The sequence below is a fragment of the Hippocampus guttulatus genome, chromosome 2 (assembly GCF_054856545.1).
Source record: "Hippocampus guttulatus isolate MCC_2025c chromosome 2, RoL_Hgut_1.0, whole genome shotgun sequence".
NCBI classification, from domain to species: domain Eukaryota; kingdom Metazoa; phylum Chordata; class Actinopteri; order Syngnathiformes; family Syngnathidae; genus Hippocampus; species Hippocampus guttulatus.
This window is the reverse complement of record NC_141262.1, coordinates 33,774,373-33,792,709: the sequence shown is the minus strand read 5'-3', so window position 1 is coordinate 33,792,709 and position 18,337 is coordinate 33,774,373. Positions and strand designations below refer to the sequence as shown.

General features: G+C 40.0%; 2 protein-coding genes across 5 annotated transcripts; both read right to left on the bottom strand.

The window, feature by feature from the left end:
* Nucleotides 1-13: 13 nt before the first annotated feature.
* Nucleotides 14-5,600, bottom strand: cenpu (centromere protein U). 4 transcript variants are annotated; one of them, XM_086105821.1, is made up of 13 exons: nt 5,189-5,598; nt 4,303-4,357; nt 4,127-4,205; nt 3,819-3,939; nt 2,726-2,798; nt 2,490-2,576; nt 2,346-2,409; nt 1,897-2,002; nt 1,682-1,760; nt 1,535-1,582; nt 1,104-1,165; nt 469-625; nt 14-389 (listed from the first exon to the last, which is right to left on the bottom strand). In XM_086105821.1, the coding sequence occupies exons 1-13, from the start codon at nt 5,191-5,193 to the stop codon at nt 270-272; spliced, it is 1,056 nt and encodes a 351-aa protein (XP_085961947.1). In that variant the 5' UTR covers nt 5,194-5,598; the 3' UTR covers nt 14-269. The 4 variants fall into 4 exon arrangements, with proteins under 4 accessions (XP_085961947.1, XP_085961948.1, XP_085961949.1 ...); XM_086105822.1 differs by having other exon boundaries at nt 1,897-1,999; nt 5,189-5,596; XM_086105823.1 differs by lacking the exon at nt 1,535-1,582 and having other exon boundaries at nt 5,189-5,600.
* Nucleotides 5,601-5,738: 138 nt separating this feature from the next.
* LOC147209808 (long-chain-fatty-acid--CoA ligase 1-like) lies at nt 5,739-17,388 on the bottom strand. Its single transcript, XM_086105820.1, has 21 exons — nt 17,306-17,388; nt 13,639-14,000; nt 13,222-13,336; nt 12,132-12,196; nt 11,873-11,974; nt 11,674-11,773; nt 11,372-11,547; nt 11,085-11,117; nt 10,958-11,009; nt 10,803-10,876; nt 10,147-10,224; nt 9,777-9,911; nt 9,559-9,693; nt 9,205-9,300; nt 8,948-9,020; nt 8,779-8,867; nt 8,595-8,711; nt 8,378-8,521; nt 8,136-8,240; nt 7,702-7,773; nt 5,739-6,946 (listed from the first exon to the last, which is right to left on the bottom strand). Exons 2-21 carry the CDS (start codon nt 13,831-13,833, stop codon nt 6,806-6,808), a joined length of 2,097 nt encoding a protein of 698 aa, XP_085961946.1. The 5' UTR covers nt 13,834-14,000; nt 17,306-17,388; the 3' UTR covers nt 5,739-6,805.
* Nucleotides 17,389-18,337: the final 949 nt, after the last annotated feature.

Here is an 18,337-nt window from a genome sequence, read left to right as displayed (position 1 = left end):
GTAGGAATGAGGCTTTTCGAAACAGCAAAGTTTTTATTTTCAGTTTTTACAGAGGCAGAAAAAACGCACACGCATTTACAATTGTAGAACACATCAATTAGGCTCATTTTACTTCGGGGTTTCTTAACATGCAATATGATACCACTCTCTAGTTTGAAAAGACACATTACATTTTGGCATTTGCAAATATTACACTTATCAGTACTAAACCAAGAGGATTTTGTGACTGTTGAGTTGTGTATTGCTATATGGCTCTGCAGTCCAGCACATTATATGCCATTCCCCTTCACTTTGTTCTCCAATTTTTTATTGATCTGCCTCAGCTGGTCCTGTGCTCCCTGAATATTTTTGGTCTGCAGTAGTAGAGCTGGTAAACTGGATGCACCATACTGCAAGAGTAAGAAGAGAAAGAATAAGATGTGTCACTGTGGGTGCTTATCACATGTGTTCAACTGTGTGTGTTCATACTATCTCTTTGTCTTTCGGATGTGCAGTCCGGTAGTCCAGATACACTTTGCTGAGTTGTCTAATATCTTTGAGAAAAGCCTGGCTTCTTCGCAGATCTTCCAATCTGAGTTTGAGGTCAGCTTTCTCCTTTTGCAGCAGGCTCACTTGTCTCTCTGCCCTATTGGAGAACATACGGTGTTACTGTTCAGGTCAGTAAATTATTGGCTGCATGAAACTGCCATATAAGACAAGAGCTCCTGAGCAAAACAATAAACCCTCAATTTAATGAGATTGTAGAAAATTCATCCATCCATTTTCTAATCCGCTACACCCTGGATTGGTTGCCAGCCAATCGCAGGGCACACATGGAGAAACAACCATTCGCGCTCACAATCACACCTTGGGACAATTTACACTGTTCCATTAACCTGCCATGGATGTTTTTGGAATGCGGGACGACATGCAAACTCTACATAGGAATCGAACCCTGCACCTTTGCACTGTGTGGCAGACGTACTAAAAAGTCGACCACAGTGCCACCCATTGATGAAAATGGATGGAATCATTTTCTTGATTGTTAATAATGAATCGTGTTGATTATTTGAATGGATGAAAAAAATGGATGGGACGTTGTACTGTGGATGGAAATGCCTCACCTAATTAGCTCATGTTTGGCATCGAAAAGTTTCTGTGTCTTTGCACGGATCATGGAGCACACCTGAAACACATATGCGTAAAAACTACAAAATGATGCAATGTAGTTTACAGTCACAAAGTGGTCCTAAAAAATTATCTTCCTATAAGTTATTCAAGGGATTTAAATTGTGAGAAGTTGCTGTGGTTTTATTTAAAATCATCAATAACACTAAGGCTATAATCACATTGAGCCCACTTGGCTGCTTGAGAGTGCTAAGATTCGTACTCCAGATCGGAGGATATGGCCATTCATCATATGTGAGAAAATGCAAAGCAAATTTATGATTAATGCTAAAATTCTATTATTTCAACAGAAAAGTGCTGCAAAAAATAACTGAATAAATACATAAAAATGTAGCGTCTCAGCGATAAAACTTATTGTCCTGGTTACCTTGGCGTTTTCCCGTTTCAGAACCTTAAACTCTTTATAGGAGGCAAACTGAAAGAAAATTGCGACACCAGAAAAGAAGCGTTCATTCTTGGTATTCAGATAGAGCTCTTCCCGCTTTCTCCCAAAACAGGCAGAAAGTCGACTGACCTTTTCAAGTAGTTGCTCCTTGACATTGTTGGAGAAACAATCAACAGACTGCTTGACTGCATTCGACTCCACAGAATCCCTACAAAAGAAACCGTTAATATATTGCCCACATGCAATTGCGTCATAAAAACTGTAAAATATGCAATAGCAAGTAAAGGGTTACAGTTGCAGACGTTTATACAAACTGCTCATTTGGAAGCTCTTCAGAAATTTACTTGTACTCATCACAGAAACCCAGGAAGGCCTCCATCACCACTTCCAACTCTGTTTCTCTTCCAGATCTTTTTGTCGTTTTCTTTTCAACCCTTCGGGTCTTGTCTGCTTTGTTGAAGAAAGAGGTATAATGAATTAATAAATCACAAATACCCGTCAAACAACTGGACAAAGTTTAAAAAGAAACAGAGTTTTGGCTGTCATTTGGCCAGAAGCAAGTACACAAAGGCAGAGGCTATGTTTTAAACATACTTTTTTAAAAGTAAATACTTTGTAGATTTAATAAATAGCAGCTGATAAAGAGAATGGGTACATTTGAAATATAACAAAACGTTGAGACATCTTTGGTTTAGTACCCTGTAAACAAAATGTGATATCCAACAATTTGTTGAAACAAAGGTGCCATCAAATTTAATAACTGCGAAGTATAAATAAGTCATTGGCCCTTTACCTGCGGACAACTTTTTGGGGGGTCTCTCCACACTTTTTAGTTTCGCTTTCTTTGGGCTTGGGTTCTAATTAAATTAAAATGAAGCACAAGATTAGAATGAGACGACTAAACCGCAGAAATAATGATATTGACGAAAGTGTGTACCCAGCTTGTGTCCTCATCTGTGTCATCATCAAAGGACAGGATTTCATTTTGTCTCTTTTTGGAGCCAGCGCCAGGGTCTGATTCTTCCTGAGGACATACAGTACATTTGGCATCATCATCATCATCATCATCGAAAGCACACTGCAGAAACTCAAATTCTCAATGAAATACATTATCAGTACCACAAGCATGGTACATAAGATTCTTTTTGGAGAAGACAGCTTCTTTTACAGTACCTGTGAATCACTTGACCTTCTGTTGGCTGGACCACTCTTCTTTTCTACCTTTGCTAGCTCATTCTTCCGAGGCCTGAAAGAAGGGACTAACTGTGAGTACTGCAAATACAGATACATATACAATGTTTAAATTGTAATGAGTTGCTGGTCAACCAATATTGTGAATTTGACCTGAATTTGAGACAAGTTTAGTTAGAAAACCATACAGAGCAGAAATAATTTCTCATGCGCATGTCAATCATTGTCATTGTTCCATTTGTTTCCACATATTGTATGCAAGTTTCATCGTAATGGGAAAAATGAAGCTGCAAGATGCTTCATGAACCAGTTGTACAGCAACAACTGCTTTGATGCCTGTAGATGGCACTCTTTGTTCAATATAGGGCTTGCCATTTATTAAGCTCCATTCTTTAAACCAACTCAGCATGAAACATGATTTTTAATTGGCTGTTTTATGCTTTCTACTATTTTTGTGATTTATTGTTAGATTGTTTTTTGTTTGTATGAATGGCTGCACACGGTCGACTGGTTCGCACGTCGACCACACAGTGCATAGGTGCAGGGTTTGTGTTCGGCTCCGGCCTTTCTCTGTGGAGTTTGCATGTTCTCCCAGTGCCTGCATTCCAAAAACATTCAAGGCAGGTTAATGGAAAACTCGAAATTGTCCCAAGGTGTGAAGTGTGAGCGTGAATGGTTGTTTGTCTTTGCGTGCCCTGCGATTGGCTGGCAACCAGTTCAGGGTGTCCCCCGCCTACTGCTCGAAGACAGCTGGGATAGGCTCCAGCAAGCCCGCGACCCTTATGAGAATAAGCAGATCAGATAGTAGATGGAAGTTGTATCAATTCTTTTTACTCCATGCACAGGACTTTGTATACAGTGCCAGTTGTTTTAAAGTGCTCTTTAAGTACAGCTGAGTTGGGTTCAAAAAATTGATATGCTAATTTTGTTCTGTCACATATTCATCATTATGCTGATCTTGAGAGCTGAATAATGGTTAAAAAATGCTTGAAACCCTTTGGTTTGTGCATATGTCAATGTGTAATTTTAATTTACATAGTGATCGGCAATCATTAGTTTACATGGCAGAACCTACCTGGTTTTGACGATCTTTTTTACTTTCTGTGTGATGTTCTTCCCCACTTGACTTTTTGCCATCTGGGTCACCTTTGGCGAGCTCAGATCTTCTTCTATGGCAGTACTGTGCAGAGGGTTACCTCGGGAACACATGGCAGCATGAGCCTGTTATTCATTCTGGGTGCTTAGATGTTGGTCCATATTGTAAGTTTTTGGGCACTGTTCTCTTGATTTCACTGCTGCACATCTCACCAATACTTGGCTGGTGGAAAGACGCACACAATTTTAATAGTGACATGGACTTGCCTTTTAAATACCGGTACTTACCACTTTTTTGTTGTAGCCCTTCTATGAAACTGGCACAACCAATGGTAGATTGGTTGTCATAATCAAGAGTGGATGTTTTCTGGATGCCAAACATGGGGGGGGAAAAAGACTTTCTTGCATCATAAAAAAATTGAGTAACAGATTGATTTGCGTATGATCGTGTATTTCTATTGCACCTTGTTGCCAACTGGTGCAACGGGCACCACAGTGACTCCTCTGCCCTTTCTGGTACTGTGGAAACAAGGTGTTTATTTCCAGTACTTCTCATTCATACCATTTCACATTCAAAGTTCAGGGTTTGGAAAAGTAGGCAATGTTTAACATTATAGACAAAAAAAAAGGGCCTTTTAAAACAAAAACTGAAATCAGTTAATACATTTGCAGCACATATATCTACTGTGAGCTCATCTGGCGGGGTCTGAGAGAAATTATCCAACTAAATGCTCTCCCACTGGATGTCTGGCTCAGCGGGTACATAATTAACCTGTGAATCCGCTTTTTGAGACGTTTTTGTTCGTGCTGTGGCTGAGTTGTTTCTAATTCAGTGATTCCCAACCAGGGGGATTTGAGAGCGGTGCCATACAATTTCACTTCATTTGTCACAAAAAGATTAACCATCTTCGCCAGCGATGTATAGTGAAATCCAGAACCATTAAATGTTCTTCTATTAGACGGCAGAAGATACAATAAACCTGTTAGGATTCCTGTAACTGAAAAATCAAAATATGTTGCTAATCACCATGCGGCTTCCACAACACAGGAAAATAGAGTATTACGCCTGTTTGTCTCACTTCGATTAGGTGACTTGATTATTCAATTTTTCAATCATAATTCATTTTTATGCAAAGCATGATGAAAACAAATATCAAAAGTAGTAGTAACTAAAAAAAGCCCAAAGCAGTAGTAACTAAAAAAAGCCAAAAGAACCACAGGCATTCCCGTCATTACTGAAAAGAAAACTATCAAACATTACGTTGGCATTTTTACGAGGGCGTGTTAATCTGCGTGGGTATTAGTCTGTTGCCAATCAAACATAACGTCCTAATCGTTAATTTATCTCACCCCATCTTGGAGTTTAAAACGAGTTTGAAAGACTGGTGTAGGGAAACAAAATTCCATCCAAACTGACAAATCTTCCCGCAAAATGACTTGACTTCCGGGTTATACCATTCCTAATATTCGTCGGGTGTGGGCAGAAAAAAATAACATTCCAACGTTGAATTGTGTTTTAAATCATTAGGCATGGATCTGTATAATATGCATGCTATTTTGTCATAAATATAATATTTGGAGGAGGGAAGAAAGTTGTACATGATAGCCAAAATAAAATGCATGACTGTATTTCAAAGTCAAAATGTAACTGACATAATATGGCATTAATTATTCATTCTCCGAAATAGGTTATGAGCTTTGATAGACTTGGATTTCCTCTGTAAGATTAAAAAGGTCTTTGACTCTAGAAAAGGATCCGACTTGAAATCTATGTCGGTGATCGGAACAGTAACTGTGCTTGTTGTGACGCGGAAATGTCCGTTCAAAAATGGGTCCTACTCGGAACAATGATAGAACGGCAGAAGCCGCAAAGTTAGAAAGACAAACACACGCAAACAACTCGATTAATTTGTTTTAATTAAAAACTTACATTTTCAATACATATAAATATAGTCAAAATAATTATATCAAGCATATGACTCATTTCGATTAAAAAGAAATGCAATATTATAAAATTCAATTACAAAGCAATCTTGACACATTTATATCACATTAGTTACAATTTGTTAAAAAAAAAAAAGAAGATATTTTCCCTTTGTCCTGTAATTGTTCCCTTCCCGAGGTTCACGAGGTTAAAAATAATTTGTTTTTTTCTGTTAGTTGTTTCCTAAATCAAGCTTAGTCATAATATGTCCTAAAAAAACAAAACAATAATTTACTACAAATGGAATTTTAGTAGTGCAAGTGAATAATTGTTCAAAAATATGCAACAGTGTGGCGAATTTCCAGAGCACAGCCCATTCCGTGTTTCTCATTTTTTTACAAGCAACAGATGGACTACACTGAGTAAAACTCAATGTCAAAGGCAAAAGGTAAGAAGAATAACACTGACTTTTGTTGGCTGCACAGATTCGCATTAGCTTCTGATAAGTGGCACTTATCAGTACTCAAATGTTTGGTTAAACTGAAGGGAGATATTACAGTTTGGCAGCGTGTCCACATATGCACATCCCTCAACTACACTAACCCCTCTACAGTAGTTTGCTGGCGTCTCGCATGCACTTTGTAGTTTGTACTCGCTTTTTTAGACCCGAGGTCAAGAAGCTCTGTTCCTAATAGCCATGGTAACAAAAACTGTAAGGGATTGCTCTCAGAGAAACTCAAACAGAAGACTTCTTCGCCGAATGCTAAAAATCGATTTGTAGTGTTTTACAGTATAATTCTTGATTCTTGAGTGTTTTGACAAATCATATCACAGACATACATTTAAGACATCGGGGCAAAAGTATTTGTGGGAATAATTAATGTCTTTCGTTAAAAGCTACATCAAAGCCCATGAGGTCTGAAGTTAAAAAAAAAAAAAAGTAAGAATTTGGAGTGAAATGGCATATTCCAATATTTGGTGTGCGTGTTCCTGTTCCTGCTTTGTTCTCGGCCATCTTTCCAGTCATACTTCTTCCTGATCTTCTACATCTTGATGCCAGCATATAGCTCATCGATCTGTGATCTGAAGTATTGTCTCAATTCGTTCCTCTTGGCTTTCAATGTTGGCGTGAGCAGACCATTGTTGACAGAGAACAGCTCAGTATGGAGATATATGGCCTTCACCTGAAAAACACAAACATAAAAATGTGGTTGCGAAACTCAATCACGTCAACAAAACAACGACAAAGCATACCGGTTAAATGCAAACATCAACTGTCATGAGGGTCCATAATTGTCATGATTCAGTTTCTGTTCGTCTCCAACAGGTGGTAGAGGTGTTCTGGTCTGTCCAGCTGCGGACCGTTACCCATCATGATGAACAGATTAATTAAGGACTTCCAAGCTGACAACTGACTCTCGGAAAATTCGCCTTGCTCAAGACATTGTTCATGTGCAGTTTTGCTCCGTTTTTCTCGTTCCTGGTTTATTGCCCTCAGTTTTCTCGTCAGTAGTCATTTAGTTTGGTATGTTGTTTTCAGTGGGTATTTGTTGTAATTTGATTCTCTTGTCCATCCATTTTCCGAACCGCTTGATCCTCACTAGGGTCGCGGGGGGTGCTGGAGCCTATCCCAGCCGTCTTCGGGCAGTAGGCGGGGACACCCTGAATCAGTTGCCAGCCAATCGCAGGGTTTCTCTTGTGATTCTCTTGTCCTTTTGAGCAATTTCCATTTGCATTTTCCTTGCCTTTTGCAAGTGCTTTTTGTTTATCTCGTTTTGTCCCGGTGTGTTGACCAGCGTCATTATTTGTACTTTGTTAGTCTTGCGTTGGTTAATAAACCTTTATTGGACCATAATCTTGTCCTTATCTATGTATGTGGTATTGACCCCTATTTGGCTAATTCCGGATCATTACAATAATGAATTGAGTAGTTTTATACCTGCTCAAATGACTTGAGGCCTGCTTCCTTGCCAAGTCGCACCATGTCCTCCAAGATGGCTGCCTTGACATCCTGCATAGACAGAAAAGAAGTCTCAATCAATACAGTAGTACAATCAAGCTGCTGCTGTGGTAAGAATCATTTTTTGACTGAATAGTAATACGCTGTAGCGAAGGGGTGGGCAAATCCAGTCCTCAAGGTCGATCATTTGAATCAGGTATGTTGGAGGAGAGAGACATTTAAAAGATTCAGGTTACCGGCCTTCGAGGAGCGGAATTGACCACCCCTACTGTAGCGGTTGGTAAATGGAGGGCACATGGTCGTCACCATATTACGGTACTTTCAGCGAGAGAGAGAGAGACGGATCACTCACTCCTCATGAGAGAATACTCCATCAACTGCCACTGATACTATAAACAAAATGTCGTTATTACCGCTCTACTGCAAAGTGCATCGTAGCTGCCCTCCACTCCCATGGTCCTCTTGGTCCAGCCACACAGAAAGTCATGGTCTGGAACCACCACTGCTACTAGAAAAGCCTATGGAGTAGAACAAGAACTTTTACAAGATGAGATGGTGCAAAGATTTTGGAATGACTACATGAAACAGAATTGGTGGAACATTGGCATGTGAATTATTACATTGTGTAGTGATCATTTGACCAAACTTCACTTACTTGTAGACTGTCCCCATGCACAAAAACCTGTGCCACTGAGTCACTTCTCACATAGACATTCTCTATCCTCTCAGGAGCTATGTATTCCCCCTGAGCCAGTTTGAAGATGTGCTTCTTCCTATCCACAATCTTCAGTGTGCCGTTCTGCAAACAAATATTTCCATTACTGGTCCAGACCATCAGAAGTACTGAAAGGAGAGTAGATTCCAATCCCTACAGGAAGCCATTTCCCAATGTCTCCAGTGTGAACCCATCCATCAGCATCGATAGTCTCCGCAGTCTTCTCCGGATCCTTAAGGTAACCCTGGAACACGTTGGGACCTTTCACGCACACCTAAAACACACACAAACTAAGTTAGAATTGGGAATGCAGGTTTGGTAAGTTTTGACGGGTCTCTCACCTCTCCTTCGCCGTTTACAGCCAGGTAGTTCATTTCTGCCACATCCACCAGCTTGATGGAGTTACAAGGCAGAGGAGCACCAACGTGACCTAGAAAATGCAAAAGCAATTCTCACTTTTCTGCTGATGTACAACAATAGTTTATTGTGAACTCAGAACGAGTGTTACACCTCCAGTCCAGTCACCAGGCATGGTCATGGTGCAACCAGCGGTACACTCTGTCTGTCCATAACCTTCGTAGAACTGAGATTGAACAAAAGTGTGATTATTGCTACCGCCATAAGAGTGATTTTGTGTTGCTCTTAATACAGTAACAATAGAAGATCATGTTAAACAGGGATTGTCATTGTGGTTGGAACAGACTAGATGCCAGAACTTGTTGCACTTGGTCCACGCGAGAGAATTTTATGCGAGACGGAGTTGTTACCTGACATCCTAACGCAGCTCGGAGGAAAGTGAGGACAGTCGGCGAGATGGGAGCAGCCCCTGTTATCATCAGACGTACGCGACCCCCAAGGCTAGCCTGGATAAAGCACAAGGCACTATGCTATTAATAATCAATATCCCAATAAGTGGAAGTCAAGTAAAAAAAAAAAAAGATTTTTGCAATAATATGTTCTATGCGCCCCCACTAGTCTTAACGGTATTCTGATTAATATAAAGACTCAAGAAGATAAGTGTGTTTGATTTCAGCTATCTCAAGGCGTAGCCATTTTGACCATCACACTGCCCTCTGCTGTCAGCTGGGATTAAAGCGTAAAACAAAAGAAGCTCAACTCACCTGAACCTTTCTGAAGATCAATGTGTCCCAGATGCTGTCTCTCCTCACAATGCCCTTCATCATCTCTGCCTCCTTCCGACTATATGCAAAATTCAGCAGCCACCGTTTTACAGAAGTATTGGCCTGCCCAAAGATCTGAAAAAGTCCATTTCATTTGAGGTTATATTAAATAAACAAAAGTTTATTAATAAATAAAACTTAGGAATAAGTTCACTCACCTTATCATACATTCGGTTTAGAAGTCGAGGTACTGCAGGAAACACAGTAGGTTTAAGGGTACAGAGATCATCCATCAGAAGACGAATATCTCCCTGGAAATATCCTATCTTGGCTCCCTGAACCATCATCACTCCCTATACATCCAAATTAAGGATCCAGAAGAACAATGTGGATGACAAATAAAATGGAAAGATACAGTGCTTAACACAATAATTACATCTGTCTTTAAAAATGACAAGAAACAATTTGTGCTTTCATGCAGACTCTTGAAATTGGGTACGTTTGCGATGTTTTACTATTTGAATAAAAATCAGAGGTCAGTACAGTAGTCTCTTCTAGTTGTGTGTAATAGAAAATGACAAAACATACCTGTACAACTCTCTCAAACATGTGAGCTAAGGGAAGGAATGAAATATGGACATCCCTGGGCCCCAATGGAGAGGTGGACTAATACGAAAAAAAGGGCATACACAGGCATTTCCAATGACACAGACACACACGCACAAGCAATTTGATAAATTCAAAGCAGTGTTGAACCCCCAAAGCAGTTAACCCTCTTCAACTTGAGGACCAAAAGCAAAAATGAAAATCTGATAAACAGTAGCTAAATCGGTTTGGCAATAGGAATGCGGGCAGTTTGGGATCTGCTACAGACCAAAAAATGATAACAAGTACCGGTTCATTTCCTGAGTCACAGGTACGGTAACTGTGTTCTGGCTACTTCAAGGATAACACGCCAGACCAAGTAAGTGAAATATTCTCTAACTCGGGCACATGCCAGGAACTTGTTGCTCATTAATAATGCCTATGTCCCATTGTAGTCATCTGTCAGTAATTATTCTCAACTCCAACTGATATAAATTTCTACTCTTCCCCAACTCCCTCTATTACTTTTTGATGTGTGCTAAATTGGGTGAAAATGCTACAGAAAGCTATATATTACTGCATCCCTATCTTTCATGCAATGAGATTGATGAATAAGTGGCTGCTAGTCATTCATGTCAAATGTGACGTTGGTGCCTCACCTGTGTTATTTTAAGGAACGCTGAGCAGTTGGACACAATATTCCGATGTGACAGCATCGCTCCCTTTGGGTTTCCTGAAAGCGCACATGCATATAATAGCATATCTATTGAATACGGATATGTGTGTGTGTGTGTGTGTGGAGTATGAGCATCACCTGTTGTTCCACTCGTAAAACAGATGACGCCCATATCTTCAGGTCTGGGAGGCTGAAGACATTGGATTAGTTAGTTTAAAAAAAAATCCACAGTCATATATCCTTGTGATTGCTCATAGCCGCTTACCACAGGTTGGTGATAGTTAGCCTTTCCAATTGCCTGCCCAACGAGAAAAAAAATCTGTCAATCTAATCAAAATACAAGCCAACAGAAATAGGTATGTAGTCGTAAAAAATGAAGACAACAAAAACAACATCAACAAAAGGAAAATGAGTTGTTGGATGCAAAGCATAAACTACAAACATAAAGTGCCAAGTGGAAAGAAATGTCAGCAACACATGTATGGTATTTCCAAAAACGAAACATGAGAAAGGTCCAAGCAAGCTAAGAGTGAAGAGAAGCACTTTGCTAACCTCCATCTCGCGCAGGCTGAGGATGTCGATTCCAGCTTGCTTGCCTCTGTCCACCAGCTCATCGCTGGGAGTCTCGATGACAACAATGGTTTTCACAGTGCGTTTCCTGTCCTTGACACAGTCAAGGACCAGGTTGACTTTATCTGCCACGTCGCATGCTATGGTTGAGATGGAGGCTACAGGAAACATCAACAAGGAAAACAAACACAATCAAATCACAGGCACAATCTACCGCATATACCAAAAAAAAAAAAAAAAAACTCTTAAACCTTCCTGCAGTTTCTCTGATTAATTTCTATTACCTTTGTCTATAATGTAGTTGATGGCTTCCGTACCAAGGGTGTCATAAAGCGGGACAGAAACCAGGGAATAGGTGTAGCATGCCAACTCCGTGAGAGTCCACTACATTCCCCACACAAAAAAGGGGCGACACCAATATGACGATTAACAATTTTTAATTTGCGTGACATTTGAGTTGTCGCCAAGTGCAATCATTTTTACCTCAGGTCTGTTTTGAGAGAAGATCCCAATGTTGGGGTCAGTGGTGTTGGAGTGTCCTTTATGAAGAAAAGCGGAGCCAAGATTTTCCGCTCGCTCCATGACCTAAAATACGCACATTACGTGTTTCTTTTTGCTCATTGTGACTCCATTGTGCAGTGCTATTCTACGGTGCATTTTGAGTAGTCATGAACGTGACAGCATCTGCCTCAAGAGTGCTGTCACTGCCTTTCGGCTTTACTGCTGTCAAGGCATGTCTTACCTCTTGGTAGGACATCCATTCATAGGGACCTTTGGGTTTTCTGGAGCCCAGGAAAGGACCATTATCTCAAGGAAAAAACAAGATGAGACCACAAAATAAGAGATGCAATTTTGAACCAAAAAGTGAAGTTTACAACGTAATCCAATCATCCGTCATTTCTCTCTATTCTGCTGTTTCAAGACTCAGGTTTCGAAGCACCTGATCTAGATCTCCTAAAACTTCAGAATGGAGGAGAATAATACCAATCGCTACATACAAACTATCTAAAGACGGCAACATTTGGTGTCAAAATTGTTAACGGGTCACATAACAAATACGGCATCCGAATAAAATGGCGTTGACACAATGTCTCAATTGTGAAAACCTGAGTAAATTTTGAAAGGCAACATGCATACATTGGTATTTTATTAAACTAGTCTCCTAATACGACCAAGTTTGGGAAAACCATGTACATGCCTAAAATACTTGACAGGAAGAGTCAACTCATCACAATTGTTACCATGGATGATTTCAACAAACTATTTTACTTTTGAATGCAACTGCTTTGAATCACGTGTGTGCTCTGCTGTTTTATGTCAGCCAACTTCCTCTTCTCTGGGGTTGGGTCATGAGGGCAGTAGCTTAAAAGGGGAAGCCCACATTTGACATTTGCGCTGTTGTCAAACTTCAGAGATGGCGGAGAATTTGGTTGTGTTGAGTGTATGACATCTCTCCAAAGTCATTCACTACAAAAAAAAAGGGTGCAAGAAGAAGTGCTTGTGACCGCACTAGAGTTCCCATAGATAACAGTTAGCCTTGCTTCCTCTTCCTCTTCAACTACTTTTTCTCCTTTGTGTTTTCCGACATTCTGGACACATGGGTTAAGAAAGGAGACCCACGATTATTGGTGGAGGTATTGTATTCGTCATCTTACATGCAGTATACTACACACCGTAAGAGCAATAAGAACGCGTGTCGATTTTGTCCTCATCGCGTGTTAAAATAAAAAGAAATTGGAAAACAGCTTAAAAATGTGTATGAACTTGTTATGTGCTACTTTATAGCAAGAGTGATGTGTGGTTGTGTCAGTTGTATACATCACATCACTTACTGGATACTTGAGCGCCCCTGAGGAAGAATTCATACATTGTTTTGGCATCATCATAAAAATGTGTCAACAGATCGTCACCGTTTAGCAGAGTTGATTGGTGCACAAACTCTCCACCCTGTGCAAAAAAAAGCAAACAACATTCATCATCCGGTAATTCCCAAATTGGATCTGTTTATGCATTCGCTTCAACATTTCATTCATACACAAACAACAGTGATGGGTTATAGTATAGGAGCTGATCACTGTACCAGGTGGAAGAATATTCCACATGAAACGAGACCACAGTGATGAGGTTCAGCTTACAAACGTCAGAGGGCAGGAACATTTTCAAATGAAGCAACAAGCCTTGGCTTTAAACAGAATTTTAAAAAAATGCAAGAGTTTATTCGCATCCAAACAGAGTGACCCCAAACTCACCGGAATTTCGATTGACTGCATCTTGAGATCACAGATGGGTGGCAATGCCTTTGGTCGCGTTGCCATGTAGAGGGTTGTTGCAGCTGTGATTGCCCCCATGCTGATTAATGTAGATGTGGACAGACCCCTGAAGTACTGACTGACAGAATCCAGATCTGGCAACCTCAGCTTCTGCAAGAACTCTTGGCTTGGCATGATTTCTGATAATGACGTATCAGATGGTGGTGTTTAGGGTTTTCACTTGGTGGAGGTGGTGTGGTTGACGAGTGCAGGAAGAATTTGGACTCTGAAGCCCGGAGTGGTCTTAGGACACCCTGAGTGAGGTAGAGGAGTGTATGAAGTGCTTTAGGCCAGGAATGTACCTGGAATGAGGAGGAAATTAGTCAATGTTCCTGTGCATAATACTATTATAAAGTCCTTGCTGATTTTACTTTCAATGCCAGTTTGTGATCAATTCTTGCGGCACACCTGATGACCTCTTATCACAGCACAATACAGTAATGTAAAGCCTTCATGTAAAGCTTGAGAATGAGAAAAAATTGCCTTCAAACCAGATTCAGAAGTAACAGAACAACCACGGACATGGATAATCAAAATAGCTTCGATCAATCAGGAAACCGGTGACAATCTCAGGAAATTGTCTCAAAGAAGAAAAAAAACAACAATGAAAATAAAAATGACTGGTCTTGAATTTTATATTCAAAGACAGCCACTGCAGGTTAGTGTGGAACTTTATTTTCAGTAGATCCATTTGTAACATTAATTCTACAGGATACATTACAAATCTAGTTTGGCTGACTCCCACGTGTGACCCAAAAAAGTAATGAACTTATCATTGGACACCACTGCAATTATAAAGTTTCACAAGTGCATTTCTGTGCTCCTGATTTAATCTACAGGTGTTGTATTGTGGACCTACACATTTGTTGTCGCTTTACAAATGTTTTTTTTTTTCAGATAAGAAAAGCAGAACTTTCTAAGATAAGTGCTTTGCACAACTCGAAACAAGTTGCTCTGTCCACTCAACTTTAGTCCAGTGGCCTCTGACCTCTGTAGTCAGCTGAGATGATTAAACTGAATGAAGTAAACACTGATGCTAAGGTGAAGCATTACCCTGAGTGACGTAACTAACCCAGTACAGACCTTTTTGAGGTACATTTCATTGAACATGTAACAGCATTAAAGCGCCACCCAAACTCTTGTGAAAAGCATTCTGCTTTTCAATCAAAACTAGTAACCATGTGTTAGTTACTGCGTGTGTTTGTGTGCGTGTATTCATTTTTGCCAAGTCATACGATACCTACTTACCTACTGCTATACAGAAATGCAAGGTAAGGTCCATGAAACCATGTTAATTGATGACTTAGGCAAATTGGTTGCTCACACAACACTTAAGTATTCGAAATCAAAGTCCAACTCTGCAAAGTACTGTTTCACAATCGCTGCATAATGATTTATGGACTTACCGGCTTTTTCTCTCCCGCCATGATTGCTGTATTGTTTTTAAGCCAAGTGCCTCCTTAATGCAGGCTGAAAGCTGTGACATTATTACACCATTTCACTCTGCCCGCAGAGACACAACGCTGTGTTCTGGCGAGGAACTGATTATTTGTAAAACAAACCGGGTTGACAGAGCGGTTAATTTAGAAGCCGGGCAACACTGACACACACCAGTTACATCCCAACAAGATACAGTTCAATAAAGGCACGTTAGTAAATACATATATTAAGAATTTCATCATGGTGGCATCTCAGTTTTGCAGCAATGTTATTCAATGACATGTGAAAAAAATAGCATGCACAAATTGTCACTTGGAAGACCAGCTTTTCAAAAAGGGTAAGTACATATTAGTGTATTGGACTTGATTAGGGATGTTCAATACCACTTTTTTTTTCGACCGATACTGATACAATACCAAGTACTGATACCACTAGTACTTTTGAAAATTGAAACATAATTATCTGTCTGCAATTGGCTGGCAACCAGTTCAGGGGTTCCCCCGCCTACTGCCAGAAGACAGCTGCAGCTGCATGCCCCGCGACCCTTGTGTTGATGAGTGGATCAGAAAATGGATGGATGGATAATTATCTGTCTTTATGAATAAAGGCATTTCTTTCATCCTGACACACACGATGATTTGTCAACATTTCAAACTGCAAAAGTATAGCACCAACCTCTGGCAAGAAGGAATTACTTAATGTCAGATTTTCTTTCTTTTTGCCTTAAATCATGCCTATATCAGTAGCGTTCAGGAGTATCTGATACGTTTAATAAGGGCAGTATCTCATTGATACTGATACCTGGTACCAGTATTCACCCATTCCTAGACATTATGTAGCACTCTGGATTATGGAAAATGTGGCCGGAACGTCAACATGTGTCCTAAGCCTGACCAAAATTAGTCACACTTGTGTATTACCCTTAAGTGCACGAAAACACCAAAGAGTTACCAGTATTGACAACTTAGCAGTTTTGTCACTATATTTGAGCATTTTTGCAGCACTTCGAGCACCAATTTTTACAACAACAAAAAAAGAAAAAAAACAGAGCTGAGAAGAAAATACGTCCACAATCAAATCATGGAATTTCCGTTTCAGCATTTCTTGGATATCATTGATATCCTGACTAAGTAAGGTCCATTTACTAGTCAGGATAAGGTCCGTGAAGGTCCATTTACTAGTGCACTCTTTATCGTCACTAGTATGAGAACTTTTGCATCATAACACAATTAAATATTACTAGTGCCGCAAAACTACAAATGGTGATTTTGGTTATACTAGGAGAATCCAGGAGGCTACTAGTGCTTAACATATGACTACTAGCTGAGCCTAGTAGTGATTTAATTGCTTGCCAACAGACAAAGGCAGTACCATTGGTGGGGGAAAAAAATCCTGTTAGACACGGTTGCTCTCCTAGTGAACTGTGAATCATGTTACTCTGGGGGAAAAATCACTAAAATATGGACCTTAAGCTGAATATCAATGATCATTCCATGCGTGTCAACCAATCAGACAGGTCACCTTCCGCCACAGCAATTGAGTTACTTCGATGAGTGTACAGTATTTACTTGCCCACGTGTCCGCCGTAATTTTGTCTGGTGACAAAGTACTTGTAACGTGTAGCATACCATATACTGTACTAACAAGCTAAACAAATACATTGCACCTCATTGTAGACCTCTGAAAACCAAAGCGTTTACTCTTGACGACTCAATTACACCTGCAATTAAAACAGCACACCGATATAAGGCAAGCTTCACTGACTGCACTGTTTCTGTGAGGGAACGCTCAAAACTAAAGCATACTAGAAACTAAGCAGCTAAAACGCAATGAAAAGGTCTGGAACAAGTTATAACGCTGCTTTACAAAGTCATGTTAACAGCAGAAAAATTGAGTACACGAGGAAAAAAAGTGTCTCTAATTTTACAAATTCTCAAAAGGGCTGTTAAAATGACAGTGCGTGTGTAGCATCACAACTATGTGCTGCCCTTACTACACGTGTGTTACAATCCATCGGTTTGTATTTGACAAAAAAAAAGTGTGAAACAATTTTTTAAAATTGTAGTTTCACAATAAAATGCCTGAGGTACAATCGCGACTAGTTGACAACATACTGTTTTTGTTTCGGTGGTGGAAAAAAAAAATACAAGTTAAAGGGACTACCCACCTGTTTGCAGCAGTCCTCCGCCCGGCTTCCTCTTCCTTTCTCGCTGACCACGCTTACTCTAAAAGTGGTGGGCGTGTCAAAAAGTACAACTTCCGGTCAAATCTTCAACGGTAAACTGCATTTTCCGGTTAAATTTTATAAAATGCATTGCGTAACAGTAAACAAATAAGTTTAAAAGGGCAAATGAATGAAATTACTGATTGGATTTCAATTAAGCAGCTTTAGGAAAGACACAAAAAAGCTCACGTAATGCTACGAATAACATGTTTATTTCTGCTCATTTTAAATTATGTTATTTGTAATTAAAATAAGCAGCACAGTGATCCACCAGTGAGCGCATCCACCTCACAGTGGTTCAAATCTGGGCTCTGGCCTTCCTGTGTGAAGTTTGCATGCTCTCCCCATCCCTGCGTGGCTTTGCTCCGGGTACTCCGTTTTCCGCCAACATTCCAAAAACATACATGGGAGGTTAATTGGACACTATATTGAAACCTCGATATGATTGTGAGTTCAACTGGTTGGTGTTCGTCTGTATGCACCCTCCGATTGGCTGTCGAACAATTCAGGGCGCCCGAAGACAGCTGCGATAGACTCCTCCATGTCTGCAACCCTCGTGAAGAGAAGCAAGCATTCCGGATAGTTAATGGATGTATAAGTAATATAAGGAATATATAATACATTTTAAATCCCAAAGATTTAATTGAATAAAAACATGTTAGTAATATACGTGAATTGGTCAAAATGAATTAAATTATCAAATGAGACCAATGAATAAAAAATAATAATGAGAATTAATATTACAAGTCTCTTGATAATATACATGAATGCTCGTGGGCCAAATAAAAGAACCTCGTCGGCCGCAGCCAGCTTGCCCAGGAGTAAGATAAGATAACCTTTCTTTGTCCCACACTGGGGAAATTTGCATTTATGCAGTATGGGGGATCGAAGAAGAAAGTACCACCTAACAGAGGACATGCTTTCTCCCTTGATGGAGGTCAGCGTTTGTTTGCTCTTTCGATCTGAATTCTTCCA